The following is a 17,803-nucleotide window of genomic DNA, read 5'->3' on the forward strand; positions in this document are numbered from 1 at the left end:
ACACAGCGCCACCGCAGCGAGATCCTGGAGAGGAAGAGGAGGAAGTGGCGGAGGATGATGAAGGAGCGAAGTCCGTCGCCGCCGCCGCCCGCCGCACAGGGGAGGAAGAAGCGCTGCCCCTCGCCCCTCACCACCCCCTACACGGCCGCGCAGATGGACAGCAGCCCCGCCCTGGAGGAGAAGAAGGGCTTCCTGCAGATGTTCAGCCTGGCCCACGTCACCCCGCAGCAGAGGAGAGGTGAGCCCCCCCCCCCTGCAGGCTCTCGCTGTGCATGGAAGTCTGGGGGTCTGGTTCAGACGCTTTAGGAGACAACGATAAAGACTCTTAAAGGTCATAATAGACTCAAAAGACTCCTACTGAATCACAGGATAGGTCTTAAAACATTTCTAACTAGATAAGATAAACAGATTGCAAAGCCTGTGGGCCTTTTTCAAAGAGCTTTTATAGTAGAGAACAGGTTTATCTCTTGATGTTAATTATGGGCCCTGGCATTTCAACGCACCCATAATTAACTTAATGAGCTACACCTGTTTTCACTCCCACTTTCTACTGTTACACCTCTGATGGAGGCCTGTTAAATGATTCAATCGGTTCTTCAGCTGTCTGTTTGAGTGATGCGTTCGTGCTGATGCCTCCTTCTGCCTGTAGATAAGGAGCATACGGAGGGGCTGCTGAGGGCCATTCAGCAGAAGACCGTGACTCTGGACACCCTCAGATACAATACGTTACCCCCCTGTAGCAGCCCTGCAACTCCCCCTAGAGGTGAGATGAAGAAATACACCCACAAATCGACCTACAATTCAATTCATTAACATATGCACACAAATGAATGTTAAAAAAAAAGCAGACCTGCGCACAACCACACACACAAACACTCACACTGACACAGATGCACACACACACACGTTTTCACAACGTATTCTACTCAGTACTTCAAACTTCAAACTGTGCCGATCTTCCTTCAGGCGGCTCATCAGAAGTCCGTCTACAAGGCCAATCCAAAGGACAGGAATCCCCGGGCTCCTCCCCTCCCCCCTCCCACCCCATCAGCAAGCACTGCGTAGACCCCTTCAAGCCCTACCCGGACACCCAAATACCTCATCCGCCCCTGCTGGCACTCCTGCACGCCGGAGAGAAGGCTGCGTATAAGAACACGTTACAGTCGAGCAAGAAGCAGCTCCAGCCGCAGGGCTTTCAGAACAGCCACCCCTCACCGGCCCCGCGCAAGGAGGCCGGCCCTGGCCTCCAGAACGGGAGGAGTCGTCCCTGGGAGAAATTCACCCCGGAGGCCTTTGCACAGCAGTTCCACCATGCTGTGCTGCAGTCCACACACCACACTCTGCAGGGCAATGGTAAGGCACAGCAGGGGGGGCGTGCAAACAGAGAATTAGAATTGTGCTCCCAAGACGATGTTGTGCTTGTGCCGAGCATTCGCCCCTCACTCCTCCATGCCGTGCCCTTTATCCTTCCCCCTTCCTGCTACTCCCCCGATCGATGGTTGAAATGATAAGTGAGAGGTTTTGGTTTGATCGATGCATTATTGATCGGCTGAGTGGTTGAAACTATGTTTGTGTGTTTGCCTGCAGGCATCCCAGAGGTCAACATGAAGGCCAACCCCTCGCTGCCTCTCAACATGTCCTCGGCCATGAAGAGACCCAGGGTCCACTCCTCTCCTTCTCAACCTGCCTACCACAACGGCCATCACTCCCAGCGCCCGGGAGCCGGGGAAGCCCCCGGAACACAGGAACGCCTGTCGGGGGAAGAGGAGGAGCAGGGAGGGTCTGGACAGGAGGAAGAAGACGAGGAGGAGGACGAGGGGGAGATGGAGGCGGCGGACGCGCCCAGGAAGTGGAGCGGAATAGAGGCCATCTTCGAAGCCTATCAGGAGTACACTGAAGGTGGGCTCACCTCACGGGAGGTTACTGCTTGTCAACGTGGGGGATGTTTTCACCAAGTGGTTCTGACATGTTAGCCGTCCTTCACAATAGGATGCCCTCTCACAGGAAGAAGAATACCCCCCAGAGTAAACCAGACGTGTTTCTTCCTTTCAGAGTGGAGCGTAGAGCGTCAGGTCCTGCACGGTCAATGCAAACGGCTGGAGGCTCAGAACCACACGCTCACCAGGACGGCAGAGCAGATGTCTGTCACCATGGGGGTAAGGCTTTCCTTCCCTGTTCCAACAGCCCGCTATGAGGCTTATTTGTGTTGTCTTCCTTCCTTTGTGAATGAGGTCCCTGTGTGTGTCAGATCAAAATGGGTCTGATTAAAGAGGTTTTATTCTTTTCTGCATCAGGAGCTGGTGGGACAGCGGCAGAAGGTGAGGGAGGAGCGGGAACGGCTGCAGGCCCAGCTGGAGCACTTCAGAAGATGCTTGACACTTCCCAGCATTCACTGGGGCAGGGGGCAGGTCCACAGTCACGGGGCCCCAAGGTGACCCCTGAACCCTGGGGTCCAACGCACTCATCTGATACCAAGCCTCTCAATGGATACGATTGGAGGTCCTGGTTCAGATCTCTGAAAGCACTTGAAGCTGTCATATCGTTGTTTTTTCTACCTTAATAGCTTAATTCCGTGCTGCTACCTGACCGATCCTAGTTCCGGATGCCTCCCCGTCATGTCTGCCATGGTGGCCGTGTTCCCCTGGCGAGACCATGGTCAGGATCAGTGCATCCTGGTTCTGTTTTGAACCCACCTTACTGCTACTGCAATTCAGCCACACTGTGTAGCTATTTTGTAACTTGTGCTAGAATAATGCTTACAATGTCTGCCCGTACCCCTTGTTGGCTTTAAGGACTTACAGTCTCGGCTCATATTGTGTTTGTTTAGCATTGGCTGTTAATAACGCAGTCGCGTTTCACTCCAGACTACTGAAAGGTGTCTGATTTAGTCCCTTGGTGAATACAAACAGTTTGAAGCACACCTCAGGCCTTAAATGTGATGCGTTGGAACAAGAAGCCTGCATAGTTCCCCTAGCTCTCTTAGAGCAGAGGCATGTTATATACAGGGTACTATAGCCCTCTGGTGCAGCAATTTGTAATGCTGGCGCTTTCTAGTTAGGGTTCTATTGCTTGTGTGTTCCATGTAGGGTTCTCAAGGGAATAGGAATCATCCTACAGACAATATCTAGAAATAAGTAATACATTATCAATGGCAAAAAAGTATAAAGGTTAAAAAACTGATAGTGAGAGTAGATACATTTCATTTCATGTATTTTTGGTTTTCTATAGGTAGCGGTTGAAGTGGAAGAATATTAGTGTAGGTACTCCTATGTATTTTCATGGGCATTAGGTTGGGTATTTCTATTCGAATCAAAGACAAAATGTCAGGCTGCAATTTAAATACATGCATGTCAATATTGAATAAGAATTGGGCTGACTAAAGCAGAAGCACAAACACAAGGAGTCATGATTTGTTAGCATATGTACTGCCTTAATACTTGATGGGGAGAGAGACATCAGCACCTAACCCTTACCCTGGTACCCCACTCGGAGTCGGGGTACACTACAAAGGTCCCCCACTTTTGTATTCCAAAGATTGGTATTTGTAAGATCACGTTGTACAAGGATTGCTTCTAGACCCAATGAAATCTTGTTTGACCTTTTTAGATACCCGAACAGGTTTCTTTTGAGGAGCGAGTAGCTCTGAGGGTTGACCATGGAAACCTTTCCCAGGCTGTGATCAGGATTAAATTATCATTGTTTTAAAAAGGCAATGTCACCCTCCCCTTGTAAGACTCGTACATGCCTGTGGATGTTTGTTTTTACGTTACTTTAAGTTCACTCTACAGTGAACTTCTAAGCGAGACGCTCTGACACATTGGGGGGGCTGGTTGGGGAAGATGAAAGTAGGATTTTCCTAGGATTCATTCCTGGGAGCGTATACAGGAAGTGCTACCTGTGTCTGGGAAAAATAAGTTATCAAAGCCTTTTTGAGAAAAACATTTTCCTCAGAAAATATAAAAGCCAAATTAACCTTTGGTTTCCTTAAAGGTAAAAAGCTGTTAAGATTGTGTAATTTACCAAAATCACCTGATACCATATTTAATATATATTTTTTGTCTTTGTATGTTCTTTGTGTGACAAACATTGGAATGCACTATCTATTTTTGGATATTAATAAATGACGCAACTTCAGTTATTCTACTGTAATAATTTTTTTATTAAAAATAGCATACTCATATTGTCTGAAATAGGAAACAAATATTTTCTTATCTTGGACCTGCATCTGTATTGAAGGTTACCAGAGGCTTGGACAGACACTGTCCAGTTGAAATTAGTCCGTCTACAGGTCATGAAATCACACTCATTCTTTTTGTTGCCATTTGTTTAAATCGACTGTTATGTGATATATTATTTGAGTTGTACAATTATAATGAACTATTTATTAACAAATATTACTGTATATTCTGATGGTGATTTACAATAAAATACTAATAATATAAAATAAATTGTATTTTTTCTGTGTATCAGAAAAACAATATTATGAATTAGATGCATACAAATCTTGGCTTAGAACCAACTTTACCGTCCCATTTGAGGAATGATCAACCAAAGTTTGGATTTCGACATTAGATAAGGATAAGAAAAGGATTGTTACTTTCATGCATAATGTCTTAATGTAGTTGGTGTGGCTACGGTCAGGGTGAGGATCAGAAGCCCCGCAAGTTATTTTGGTACATCTCTACATTTATAGTCATGTTGCAGTTAGTTATTCATCAGCAACTGCTGTAGGACATGAACCGCGACGGGTTCATGTGAAAGCTTACCCATGTGACTAGCACAAGGTGTAACCAGGACCTCTGCATGAACTCCAGAATTCATTAATGTACAAATAGAACATTAACAACCAAAAGATGTTAGCCAGCAGCAGATGCGTGAATAAAAAGCTCATATCTGACTAGAAATGTCTCATTATGCTCAGACTGTCCCCCTGCGGCTTCTATTACCACAAGGAAAGAACTGATCCTATAAGCTCAGTCCTCACGGTGTCGTGTGGTTTTATTGGAGGACTTAATTGCCTGGTGAATACAACTCTACTTCTGCTGAATGTATTCCCAATTACATTTTTATTCAGTCTCCAAAAACAAATCAAGGGAATGCAAAACAAGCAAAGACACACAAAAACGACTAAGTGAGCAGCACACTAGGTAGTGAGAAACGTGGACATTAAAACACTAAACTGTTTGTTGTTCTTATCCTCCGGGTAGATGACTGGGGCAGAGGGAAGCGTGACTCTCACGGGATGTTCTGTATGACAATCAGCAGAAACTCGTTCTCTGGGGAAAAGTGTGTGGGAGAAATTAAGTTAACCAACCACACCTTGTTCTATTTTTGTTTGTTTATAATTGTTAACATAACTTCAAGGGGCCCGCATTGAAAACATTCAAAGTGATGAACAACAAAGAGTGATCTTAATGAACTGGGAGGTGAGGATACCATCCTACTGCTCCAAAGACAGGTGGCTGGAGGATTTCTTTCTCATCTCTTAAGCAGGGAAAGGCTACATCAATCCTCAGGGACCTAAACCAGGACTCAAGCAAGTTCTAGGATACTGTACGATCCTACCTAGACTCTCAAGATCACAGATACTTCCCTTTATAATGAATGCCCAGGGTCAGGGATCACATTATGCTTTCCCATTCTACATGTTTCCATTAACTTACGACCTTCCTACCTGCAGCATCCATTCTGATTCTTCTGTTTATCTATCCAAGTTTCTATCTATCTGTCTATCCGTTGATCTAGCTGCACCCCATGTGAATCAGAGCACTGTCCTACATCCCCCCCCCCACCGCTATAGGTCATCCATGTTGTCTTTGTTATCGTTGTGTATTCTGTAGTTGTTCTCACTACTGTTGTTGTTTCATGTGCTGTGTCTTTGTTGTTTATGAAAATGCAAGAAAATAAATATATAGAATTAGAATTTCTCGAAACATAGCTTCAGAAATAAATGGTTGAATGTGCTTACCTGGCGCCACCATAATTTCGTGTTTTTTTGAGCGAATACGAAGACATGTGAGTTCGTTCTGTGGGTCAATGTCCCGAACACTGCTCCTAGCCTGCATGGTCAGTAGGCGCAACAGCCCTGCATACTGGACCGCAGTTGAGTTATCTAACGTAGTTCTGATTGGAATACCTGAAAATAACGAGCAAACCATTGCTTAACTAAACGTGCACATACAAGTCTTTCAATGCTACATACAGCCACCCACATTTGCATGACAACACAGATACAGACACACATGCAAGCAGTGACACACACACACACGCTTGCACGCACGCACGCACACACACACACACACACACACACACACACACACACACACACACACACACACACACACACACACACACACACACACACACACACACACACACACACACACACACACACACACACACACACACACACTTTACCTCCCTTAGGCAAAATGATATAAGTCTAATGTCTAATGTATGAATAAATTGGCCCACAGTTAAAAAAAAGTATGGTTGGCCTACGGCAAAATAAGATACTCATAATGTAGGCTTTTATGACACACTTGGAAACACTAACCTTCTGCATTTATGACTATTGTGCCAATCACACCTTCGTGTGTATCAATTCTCTTCAAAGTCTCCTCAATTTCAGCCTGAAGGTTGAAAGAAATGAAAAAATAAACACATATTATACCTTTAAACACATCAAATTAAGCAATATATAATCAATTTTAAAACAATCCCAACAAGGTAGTCCGAAGTATGCGGCCAACTGGGATGGATGAATTAGCCTAACAAGAATTATATTGAATGTAACTAGTATTTGTTTCTTTGTATAGCCAGACGACAAAAAAGAGAAACACAGGACCTGCCTGATGACATGTATAGTGTTGGGTAAACAGTTTCAGTCCCAAAAATCTTACCATTTTAGAAGGAGCTACCTAGTAGCTTTGGACCGTAGTTGTCCAGTCCACCAGTTGCTGCAGCGTCCCTCCGTTGCTATGGGAAACGGAAGGGTGTCAGCGGAAGTAAGGGCCACTGTGTATTTTTCTCAACTAGAAGAAAAACAGGGTATGATCAGTAAGCTATGTAAATAACAAATGATGGCAACATGATGATGAAAAATAAAGTAACAAATTTGGTCAACAAATTGTATGGATTGAAGTAATATAATTAATATTCCAGAATCCAAAAGCATAACGAAATGTTTCCAAATGCCATCTCCATGTTATTGGTTGTACATTTCAATAAGAGCATATTTTTAATGAAAGTAATTGAAATCAACTGTTTTTTATCTGTTTATTATGCTTCAAAACTGCTGAACATTCGTGTGTTTCTACCAACGTGATACAGTCAAAGCGAAGGTGAGACGCAAAGTGAACTACGTATCGTTACGCACGTTTCCCGCTAGGTAGATGAATATCAGGGAGCTCATTATTAATAAGAAATATTTTTAAAATAATTAAATGTTTTGCAAATAATATATGAGATATTTTTGAAAATTTCCTTTCACTTTAAATTGGAAGGAGCTTCTCCTTGTAAACCTGGCAATTTATGCACACGCTCGACTAGCCTAAACTGGCTTACTACTGTGAGTCGGACGTGGACACGAGTAAGTTAGCATTCATAACTAAACAGTTGTTTCGTTGTAACCTGTTATCGGGGCCGTTTAGTGCCAGCTACAAAATAGATGTATGTAACGATTTGGACACAGTAAGGGTTTATCTCATAGTTTAGCTACGTTAATATCAAATATTCTCCCAACATTTGTATAATAAGTTTTGGTCGGTTCAAATGTATGTATTGGCCTGCGGTGTAAGCAATATACAGTTGTGCTGAATTAACTACAGTAATATTTTGGCTTCCAAGGTCTAATGTTTAGAGTGTTATGTGAAACAAGAAAATGGATATCAGCAGAAACACGAACAGTAGTAAGTAGTATACATTAAACCTTTTAATTAAGCTTTGTTTGCTAGCCTTTATTATGCTAATCAGGTGTAGTATGGGTACGTCATGTGTACGTCAAGACTGCGTGAAAAGAACGTTGTTGTTTTTCTAACTGGCTATTTTATTTTTCAGCAACAAAGACGGATCTTAGTTTGCTGATTGAGTGTCTGAAGTTTCAGATGAAATGCCCTGAATCCCAGAAACAAGCTCTTCTTGCCATCTATTCAATTTGTCAAAACAGAGGTCAGATTGAAATAGACAGGAACATTTAGATATCTTCTTAACACTGAGAATGTCGTAATAGGCATGCCATCTCCGAAGTATTACTGCATTTTGACTGATTTTGTTTCAACACAATAATAAATAATCGAATAGGTTTTATGTATTTACTCCTCAGAGGATAATGTGGACCTGTTCAGAGAGATGGGAGGTGTAGCGTTTGTTTACAGCCTTTCCAAGTCAAGTTTTGTTCATCCAGATGTCAAGGAGACAGTGCTTTTTACGCTCGGAACTCTAGCAGAGGCAAATGGTGGGTGGTATTGAACTATTCTGTTGTTGCATGTGAGTAGCACAATACATCATTGTGTTAAAACAGTATTCAAACACCCTTTAAAGAATTGATAAATACCTAGTTTACCTAATGAGAAAACTTGAAAGGTATTTAACCTTATTAGTTTTACTCAAGTTTATTCTGTTAAGCTAACATCTGCAAAACAATGGATCATTTTATATAATGAGATATATTATCTACAATTATATATCGTTGTATTTAACAAACATGTTTGTTGTTAATTTATTTAAGAGTTTACTTTTGTTTTGTTAGTTCTCTCGCTGCGAAAGAATTCACCTGACCAACAATGATAATAAGATGTACATTTCTCCTTATAGTGTACTGCAAGACCTATCTGTGCAGAAAGGACACATTCTCCCACCTTGCTACCTTGCTTCAGATACCAGATAGCCCAGTTACACTGCGACGGGTGTCTGTCTACCTGCTGTCTGTGCTGGTAGCCAACAACAGTAAGATCACGTCTAGATAAAGAATATAGCTATTCTTTTGAATTACATACTTATTTACTTATTTTACTGGGACAGTATACATTTATCCAAAGATTGTGAATTTTAGCTGAAGTCCCTATATACATATGTGTATATATATATATATATATATATTGAATGTACAGACAAAACTTGGACCTTAAAACTCCCTTTTGGCTTGTGATCATTTGTGTTGAAGAAGAGCTCAATTCTAGGTGAACTGCATGTTGCACTTTCTTTCAATTCATATCTGTTTTTAACCAATCATTTCGCTGGTGTGGGGGATCTGTAACCTTATAACTATTGAACACAAACTCACAGATATCTGTAATGGTTGTAAAATCAACACAATGTAGGCTGGCCACTTTGGAAATGCACTTATTCAAATATTCATCCATTCCCTTCTGAAAGCTTCATCCATTCGTGCGAACAAGTTATTTCTTCGGTTGACTGTAACGAAACAACAAAAGGCTTTACTCTGCCCCATGCAGTTTCTGTTTGCAGGTGTTGTGCCATAGTACGCACCCCTGTTGTGAAATTTGCCCCCTCGTGATTCTTTGTGAAGGGAATAGATGAAAAGAGAAGACCATTAGATATTTACTATAATAGCTTTAACTAGGTCATTCTTAACAGATAATAACAGCTCTTGTTATTGATGTAATAATTACATGAAGTTATTCATATTAGCCATTTCAACATCCATCATTTCCATTCACCCAATCATTTAAATTATGTTTTACATTAGGGAAAGGATCACTTTTCATAAAAGTTGTTGTCCTATCGTACTTTGTCTTTGTATCATTAAAAGTCACTATATTGACTGATTGAGGTGACGCATTTCACAACAGTGGTGCAACACAGGCCCAGACTGCTGGCTCCTTCAAAGAAGTTCATCTATAGCTTAGTAGGACTGCTGGATCCGAGATAAGGCAACAACGGAAATATTTGATACAATATGTACGGGGAAAAATTGATTATGAATTGAGTTATGAAAGCTGTTTTCTTCTGTGCTGTCAGAATTAGGACAAACATTTGCACAGAACACTGGCTGCCTGGATATTCTCTTGGAGCTCTTCAGGTATTGTTCCTTTGTGCCATGTTTCCAATATTGTGACGAGCATCATATTATGCAACACTCAATGAATACACCACATAATACAAGCTTTTTTAACTTTATAAACTATCTCCTTGCAGGACTAGTTTTCCGTTTTCAACGTCTGATGAAAACCCAATGTTGCTTAACGTCTCTCAAATGTACCAACTTTGGACATCGGTGGCCAACGCTCTCTGTGGCTGTGTCAACAACCCTCAGAATGGTAAAAAAATGTTGGGCTTCGTAGTCAATAGAAATGACATGATCTGATTACAGGTAACATTTCTATTACAATGTAAGCGTAAAACATTGTGATACCTCTTGCCATTCTTAAAAGATCCACAATATAATGGGAAATATGGGAACAAAAAGTTAGCTGTGTACCTTCCTAACCTTATGAATGTTTAAAATATTAATATATTGAATTATACAATATAATATTGCTCAATAGCTATCTTAACCAGCTGTTGTAGCTTGTTTACCATGTTTGGTTGTTGTTGGGCAGAGGATGCACAGCGCATTTGTGTGGCAGCCTATCCCCTGATGAAGACCTGGCTGCAGCAAATCACACTCCCTCGCCCGGAAATGTTTCAGCCACTATGCTTCTTTATAGCAATGTCAGTCGGCAATAACTGTGAGTAGTGTCAGACGGAGGAGCATGATCCTGACCAGCAAAGGACACAGAGAAGGGAAACAAACCAACTAACTGCAAACTAACCCCTCTGTCTTTCTAGCCTATACTCAAGAGAGTTTCTCTGCCTCTGGCTGTCTGGAAACTCTGACTTGCACACTGGTCCGCTTAGCTGCAGATGCAGAGAAGAGCCTGTTGTGTTGTCAGATCTCCGTCATCATCACCAAGACCCTGTCTTCCTGCTTCACAGACAATGGTGACTCAAGTCTCGCATCCCAAAACACAATACAATAGTGAATTACATTTTTTTACAAAACAAGCTATATCTTATCTAACTGTGAATATGATGTGTACATATCACCATCCAAGCTGTTTCAGTGAGAGCCCTGGCTCAGTATGGCCTGGTTCCCCAGCTCGTCTCCCTGCTCTCCAGTGCTCACCTGGAGCCTAAGGACAGGATCCCAGTCCTGCTCACCCTCGGCCACTGCACCGAGGCCTCAGGTACAAGGCCTTCATTCATCTCAAGAGGACAACGTTCCCTTAGCTGCAGCCTTCTGCACTTCAGGACTAGAAATAATGATCTGCAGGTCCCACTCTCATGCTCAAATCACTCACACACTCACAGCATCACGCTGTTCAATTGCTTATACTTATCATAGGACACTGAAAATGTACTACAACCATTAATGCAAAAAGTAGATTCGATACATTTTTTAGACAATACAATTGTCAATACAATAATTACAGATATAAGGGTAGATTGTGGCAAATGATGTATATTTCTTAACCATTGACCTCTGGGTCCGGTGGGCCAAAGAGACCCATCCCTTCTCGGACTGCATGTTGCCTTGTTGCCCTGGACGCTAGCATTCCTCTTGACCTTCTCCATCCGTAGAGGAACACCAGCACCAGTTGGTGCAGTGTGGAGGCCTGTCCGCCATCATCACCCTCCTCACTGAGTCCCCCTCGGAGGAGCTCAGGAAGGCCACGACCTTCATTCTGCAAACATGCAAACAAGCCAGTGAGTCACAAGCCTTTGTATGTTAATCATCAGGATGTTTGGATTGTTCGGGAAATGTTTAGATTTAGAAGTATTTGAAGTATGCATTTATTAAATTAATATCTGTTAAATTTGTTGAACTGAGATACGAGGCCAATTGAGACATCACTATGGGGTTATGGTAACTTGGGATGGTATTTTGTCTAATTATGATTTATAGTCTTTTCAAATTTGGACCATTTAAGAGACTAACTGAAGTGGATTGACATATTCTGCCAATTCTTTGACGATGATGATAACCCTCAGTTTCAGGCCTTCCTACACTGTACTAAACAGAAAGGCATGAGACAAATTATTTCATGGGCGGAACGTTGGTTTCAAAGTGCATATTGATGGAAATAACCATGTGTGTGTATGTAAAGCAATGTCCTTGGGAGGACCTGCCCTGGACTGCGAGGAGGCCGGGACCTTCACCAACATGGACGCCTACTGGGATTCAGCCAATGAGCTGCTGAACAGAATCCATCGGCTGGAGAAGAGCCAGCGGGGGACGGCAGTGGCAACAGACACAGCTCGTAGACAAGGGGTTGAAGAAATGTTGAAGGAGAGTTTGGGAGAAGAGGAGATCCGCATGGAGTTCACCCCCCTGGCCTGTGCCAAGCAGAACGCCCCCAGAGGAGGGGAGCGGGAGTGGCAGGGAAGAGACCAACCGTACCGCTGGAGGAACTCCACAGGGCGGCCATTACCGCAGAGAAACCACACAGAGGACGCCTATGAAGAAGAAGAGGACCAGAAAACAAGTGTTCGAGAGGGACATGCAGCTCCCTACCCGGTGCAGCTGGTAAGTATTTTAACACTGAAATAGGTATGAATTAAACCTCTGTGCCAGAGGTCACTCATCTAACCCCTCAATTTTGAACAGAGCCAGGTAAGGAGGAGGATTTTCTACAGCTACAAGGAAGAAGACCCACCCAAAGTCTTGGCTGAGTGTGACAGAGTGCCAGAGGAGGTCGTTGCCCTTCACCAGAACAACAGTCATGTCGGCCATGTCAACACACAGTACTCCCAGCCAGAGAGTCACAAGGCCTCTGCCAACAGAGGCAACGGCTCTCTCTCTGCAGCCCGCTCCAACCCTGCAGCTCCAGGACGGGCTCTTAGTGGTGCTGTTGGCCGTGAGATAATGTGTTCAATGTGCAAGGGGACTGGAACTGTTAAATATACCTCAGACATCATACCACCAGATGGTGCCAGAGAGCCAAATACAGACAGGTCAGTTAAGAGTAAAGCGTCATTATTCACTTCTATAGTCCTTATGGTAGTAAGGTGTTCGAAAATGGCTGTGTGAATATTTGAGAAGGCTAGTGAGAGATTTTATTATTTTCCCTGCTTCCAGTGAAGTGCTTTACCTCCCGCCACCAATGAAGCAATCTATGGCCAAACAAAGGAAATGGATTGCAGATGACGGTATGACTCACTCACAGCAACATAAAGAAGCATTCAACACAAAACAACTTCTCTCTTTCTCTTTCTCTCTCCCCTTTCTCTTTCTTTCTCTCTCCTCTTTCCCCTTTTCTTTCTCTCTTTCTCTCTTCTTTCTTTTTCTCTCTCTCTTACATTTACATTTAAAGCATTTCGCGGACACTTTTATCCAAAGCAACTTACAATAAGTACATTTGCCAGAAGAAAGAGAAATAATATATCGCTGTCGGTGCAGTTAGATATTCATAGAAAGAAGTGCCAAGCACTAACAGTTGCTAGGTTAACCCATTCCCCATGATAGCTAGGATAAGGCTCTCTCTCTCTCTCTCTCTCTCTCTCTCTCTCTCTCTCTCTCTCTCTCTCTCTCTTTCTCTTTCTCTTTCTCTCTCTCTCTCTCAGATGCATTGTCTTTGTGTAGCGAGCTGCTGGACAATGAGATCAGGCAGCTGAGCCGGTTCTCAGAGAATGAAGCTATACATGTAGCAACACCGTTAGGAGAGAGGTGCTCAGGTAGGAAATCAGGTTGTCTTTGTTTTATGACATCATTCACTGATGATCAATCCTAAATAAAAATATATGTATCTTTACAGTGAGAGCCGTGGGTCATTGCTCCCTGACCTTGTTGGTTTGTGTGTCTTTTTGTCTCAGGCTGTGTGTTGCCATTTGATGCGGTGACCAGCAGAACGTTCTGGGCTCTCCAGAGCTCCTGTCTCCACATCTGTGATCTGCACAGAGTGCTGGAGGAGGCCAGCGATGCGTTCAGAGCACGGTACACACAGGAGACACAAGGAGGCGATGGGGGGTTGGCCAATGCACACCAGGACTCGCGTTCAGGAGAAGTGCAGCAGAGACACCGGGGAGGTTGGAGAGGTATGGAGGCAGTCACCCTGCTTACACACCCACACACACACCTACCTATGTTTTTACCTCAAAATCGATTTAGTCTGCAGAGAAAAAGGCAACTGGGTCATAAGCTTTCATTGTGTTGGTTAGTTAGTGTTTGAGCAGTGTTTGGTCGGAGGCTTGGAGAATGAGAGAAATCAGGCAAGAGACTCAGAAGAGATTATTATTCCAGTTATTTTTGACTCTTGCCAAAGGGACTGGGTGTGGACATTTTAATAAAAACATCAGCAATACTATAACTAGCGTAATATCCTCCCCTGCTGTGAGGTTCTCCGGTGGCTCTGTGGGCTACACATTACACCTGCTGGTGGTTCTCACGGATCAGGCTGACACCTGATTCAAGTAGCGCTCCGACGGGAACACTCAGCATATTCCATGTGCATTTCTAAAGTACAACTCATTCTAACTGCAAATACTTTTTTTATCTATTGGGAATTTGCATCAGCCGGGGGATGAGTGCTTGTGGTTGTACCTGTCCCATCCAGTGTCTCCCTAGAGGCCATGTTCTCACCTCAGGCACACACCGCTTCAGATGAATATGTTATGCTAATCTCTTCTTTAAAGATCTTCAATAGATCAGCCTAGTTTTGATTATGTAAATACTTCCCAAGGCATTTTTAAACCTGCAATTATGATTCTGTATAAATGCAGCACATTCTTGTAAACAATCCTCTTGTTTGCCTCTTATCTGAGGTTATTCTGATTCGTATTGCCGTGCCAAGCTAGCTACATACGGTTTGTTTGTGTCTGGGGGAGATTTAATATTACTCTTTCACAGAGATGCATGCATACTGTACCACTGTATTTCTCTGCTGTTGCCATCTTCCGCTCATGGCTATCGTGGTCTCTACTCTCCCTCCCTTCTCCTCGCCGTGTCAACAGCGTCGCATCGTAGGGTTGTTTCGTGTGTTCCTGTCCAGACTTGTTTCCCGCAATTGTGTACACCTGTGTTATTACGTAATTGAGTTCACCTGTGCGTTTCCCTGTCTATTTAAGTCAGTCCTTTCTACGTGTTCCTTTGCAAAGTGTGTGTCAGTATTATCTGCATGTTCCTTGTCTTAACTCCCTACTGTGAAGTCAACATTCTCATTTACATATTCAGCCTGTTCAGATCTGTAGTTTTTTACCCTACCCGTTATTTTTGGTTTACTTGGTATCTATTAAAGAATATTTTTGGCAGGCATCTTGAGCTGTTTGTGTGTGTGTGGGGGGGGGGGTATGCAGAAATTTTGGTTGTTGGAGTTAAGCACACAAACCCTTCACATATTTACAGCACATACTGTACCGTCACACATATATTAATATCTTTGTATATATATATATATACAGGAAGAGGTCATGACGTCGAAGAAACCGCTCAAATTGGAGAGCCAAAGACTAAGTCTGATCGAGAGGCTGGTTCTACTGTAAGATAATTATAATATTTATTTTATTATAAAATTATATTTTCCAAATGCCAGGCATGCCTGATTACCACTCCAAAAATTCGCCCGGTTAGGTTTGTTGACTATTTTTCAGTTATTTAGAGGAAGTAAGTAGTCTTATAGCTCCACATTTGAATTGAGGAAGGTTAAATCCTGTGTGTGACCGTTGGCCTATAACCGTATGTGTGATCAATTAGATATCTAGAGGTGATGATGTTGGAGAGTTTCTGCTCTAAATGTGCAAAATATAGTGACTGAAGCTTTTATATGTACCTGTTCTTTCTGTTCACTTTGTTGGTTCTCCTTAATCGTTCTGCAGCAGAGGAGGAGAAATGACTTCAGCAGGGAGGAGGTGACGTATCTTCTGAACGGGGTCAAGAAGTTTGGTTTCTCCTGGAACTCCATCTTGTGGTCATACCCCTTCCAGCCTGGGCGCACCAATGTTAACCTGGCTAAGAAGTACAGGCAGCTAATGGTAAAAGCTACCTAACCCTAATACTACTTTCTAATGGAAACGGTATCCTACCCTAATTCTACCTTCGTGATTCATTTACTTGATTCATTTATTTAAGTCCGCCAAACCACTACTTTATTCAGACCTGTTGGTTATTTTTCTCTTTGTTTGTGCCCAGATATTTATTGAACCTAAACGTCTGAGTTTGTAACCATGTTAATCGCAAATAACGTTAAATAAATAAGGAAGCTATATATTACAAATGTTTGAATTTAGTATTGTAACTTCATAGTTTCATTGTGGAGTACAATGTAGTCATATATAAATAATAATTTATTGAGTTCTGTTTACCAATGCATTTTATTGGATGATTTTTGAAATTTCGTAGTTAGTATTTCTCAATAAAATGTAATGTTCAATTCAGCATATGGCTCTGCTTTTGTTTTAAAGGTTTCTATTGGCTTTTTACTCTATTGTGTCATGGAAACAAATGCTTACTTTTGTCCTGTACTCCTATGGTCATTCTCTGAGAATAAAGTAAATTAACCACAAACAAGGAGAGTCATATGGCAAGCAGTTTGTTTATTGAGCTGAAGGCCTGTGGCATGAGGTATGAATCATCACTGCTGAGAAACACCCATGGAACCTTTGAAACATGTTAAAACAAGCTCTTAACATTTATCTTACCTGCCTCATTATTCAATGTTTTAATGAGTATTCAAATTCCCCTTGCTCCCATCTAGCCCAAAGGCTGAAGCATATATAAATTACAAAGGTATCATTCAAAGGCCAGGCTTATGAAACACCACTGAATCTCTACCCCAACACTTGTAGAAGTATATGTTCCAATTTACAAAATATGGCTGTATTTTTGTTTTAAGTCCCATAAACATCCCATTTTTATTTACACCCACTAAAAATAAACTGTTAGGATCTAAAAAGAAGAAAAATAGATAATGTAGCCTCCAAGTCTTGAGGATTCATACTTATTAGCTTGTTTAAGACTAGTTTAAAGAGCAAGTTTCACAACAGGAAAGATCCAAATCTCCACTTTATAATATCTCTATTCAGGCTATGTATTTAACATCCTTATATGGTTATTAATTGCATCCAAGAATACTGTCATCTGTCAGACATCTAGACCAGGATCTAGACCAGGGATGGGCAACTTTCATGATAAAGAGGGTCACATTTTTCATCATAACCACATGACTGCGCACTTCAACTAAACGTAAGCTGAGAGAAGCTACAAAATTTTGAATTAGGTAGATACGATTTCCTGTATTCTGGTGCATTTTTGGGATAGCCACTACCTAAAAAATCGTCCAGAATCATAACCTATACATGTACGGTATGTTAATTGAACCAACATACATTAATTTCATGTTTTCCATGCTCAAACAGCCACATGAATGGTTAGTATTTTTATCAGTGCAAAGGGCTCACATACATCATCATTCAATGATCTCACAAAACTGAAAAACAGTGGCCCAACATTAAGTGCAACAATTCAATGAACTCAGACCCAACAAGCATGACATTAATTGCAGTTGTAGTAGTTGTAGTGGCGACTTAAGTGGGAATCTTTCATGACTGATATAGTTTCTAAGCAAACTAGACACATGGGTTTGCCTTTGAATTCTATGAACAGGTACTCTGCTTCTCATCTTTCTTGACCGAGTTTTCTGTAACTCGATCAATTATTATTATTTATTTATTTATTTTTTAATTATGTGCGGGCCTGACTGATTGAGGATGCGGGCCGTATGCGGCCCACGGGCCGCCAGTTGACCATCCCTGATCTAGACAGACAGCTCTAGGATTACAGATCTAGGGTTTGTAATACTCCTGCCCT

At 42.3% G+C, this 17,803-nt stretch overlaps 3 protein-coding genes across 8 annotated transcripts in view; 2 read left to right on the plus strand and 1 right to left on the minus strand.

Moving 5' to 3' along the window:
• The window catches only part of LOC130389668 (genetic suppressor element 1-like), a 26,309-nt gene extending 21,673 nt beyond the window's left edge, over nucleotides 1–4,636 (plus strand). Inside the window, exons 11-16 of the mRNA XM_056599551.1 lie at nucleotides 1–238; nucleotides 650–763; nucleotides 967–1,353; nucleotides 1,588–1,899; nucleotides 2,053–2,156; nucleotides 2,295–4,636. The exon at nucleotides 1–238 is cut by the window's left edge and continues 33 nt beyond it. Of these exons, the coding sequence (XP_056455526.1) occupies nucleotides 1–238; nucleotides 650–763; nucleotides 967–1,353; nucleotides 1,588–1,899; nucleotides 2,053–2,156; nucleotides 2,295–2,435 (1,296 nt within the window). The 3' untranslated portion in view covers nucleotides 2,436–4,636. The remainder of the gene's footprint in view (nucleotides 239–649; nucleotides 764–966; nucleotides 1,354–1,587; nucleotides 1,900–2,052; nucleotides 2,157–2,294) is intronic.
• LOC130389736 (dynein light chain roadblock-type 2-like) lies at nucleotides 4,137–6,985 on the minus strand. The gene is made up of 4 exons (XM_056599672.1): nucleotides 6,903–6,985; nucleotides 6,557–6,632; nucleotides 5,969–6,136; nucleotides 4,137–5,276 (listed from the first exon to the last, which is right to left on the minus strand). The coding sequence occupies exons 1-4, from the start codon at nucleotides 6,903–6,905 to the stop codon at nucleotides 5,236–5,238; spliced, it is 288 nt and encodes a 95-aa protein (XP_056455647.1). The 5' UTR covers nucleotides 6,906–6,985; the 3' UTR covers nucleotides 4,137–5,235.
• A 381-nt stretch (nucleotides 6,986–7,366) lies between these two features.
• On the plus strand, nucleotides 7,367–16,496 carry terb1 (telomere repeat binding bouquet formation protein 1). 6 transcript variants are annotated; one of them, XM_056599563.1, is made up of 18 exons: nucleotides 7,367–7,591; nucleotides 7,849–7,910; nucleotides 8,059–8,169; nucleotides 8,324–8,455; nucleotides 8,815–8,946; nucleotides 9,982–10,042; nucleotides 10,159–10,280; nucleotides 10,563–10,691; nucleotides 10,792–10,944; nucleotides 11,058–11,189; nucleotides 11,584–11,709; nucleotides 12,111–12,529; nucleotides 12,611–12,957; nucleotides 13,082–13,152; nucleotides 13,567–13,677; nucleotides 13,816–14,037; nucleotides 15,400–15,476; nucleotides 15,814–16,496. In XM_056599563.1, exons 2-18 carry the CDS (start codon nucleotides 7,883–7,885, stop codon nucleotides 15,982–15,984), a joined length of 2,544 nt encoding a protein of 847 aa, XP_056455538.1. In that variant the 5' UTR covers nucleotides 7,367–7,591; nucleotides 7,849–7,882; the 3' UTR covers nucleotides 15,985–16,496. The 6 variants fall into 6 exon arrangements, with proteins under 6 accessions (XP_056455538.1, XP_056455542.1, XP_056455543.1 ...); XM_056599567.1 differs by having other exon boundaries at nucleotides 15,817–16,490; XM_056599566.1 differs by having other exon boundaries at nucleotides 7,590–7,671; nucleotides 15,814–16,490.
• The last annotated feature ends 1,307 nt before the right edge of the window (nucleotides 16,497–17,803 follow it).

Source organism: Gadus chalcogrammus, chromosome 9 (genome assembly GCF_026213295.1).
Source record: "Gadus chalcogrammus isolate NIFS_2021 chromosome 9, NIFS_Gcha_1.0, whole genome shotgun sequence".
Taxonomy (NCBI): Eukaryota; Metazoa; Chordata; class Actinopteri; order Gadiformes; family Gadidae; genus Gadus; species Gadus chalcogrammus.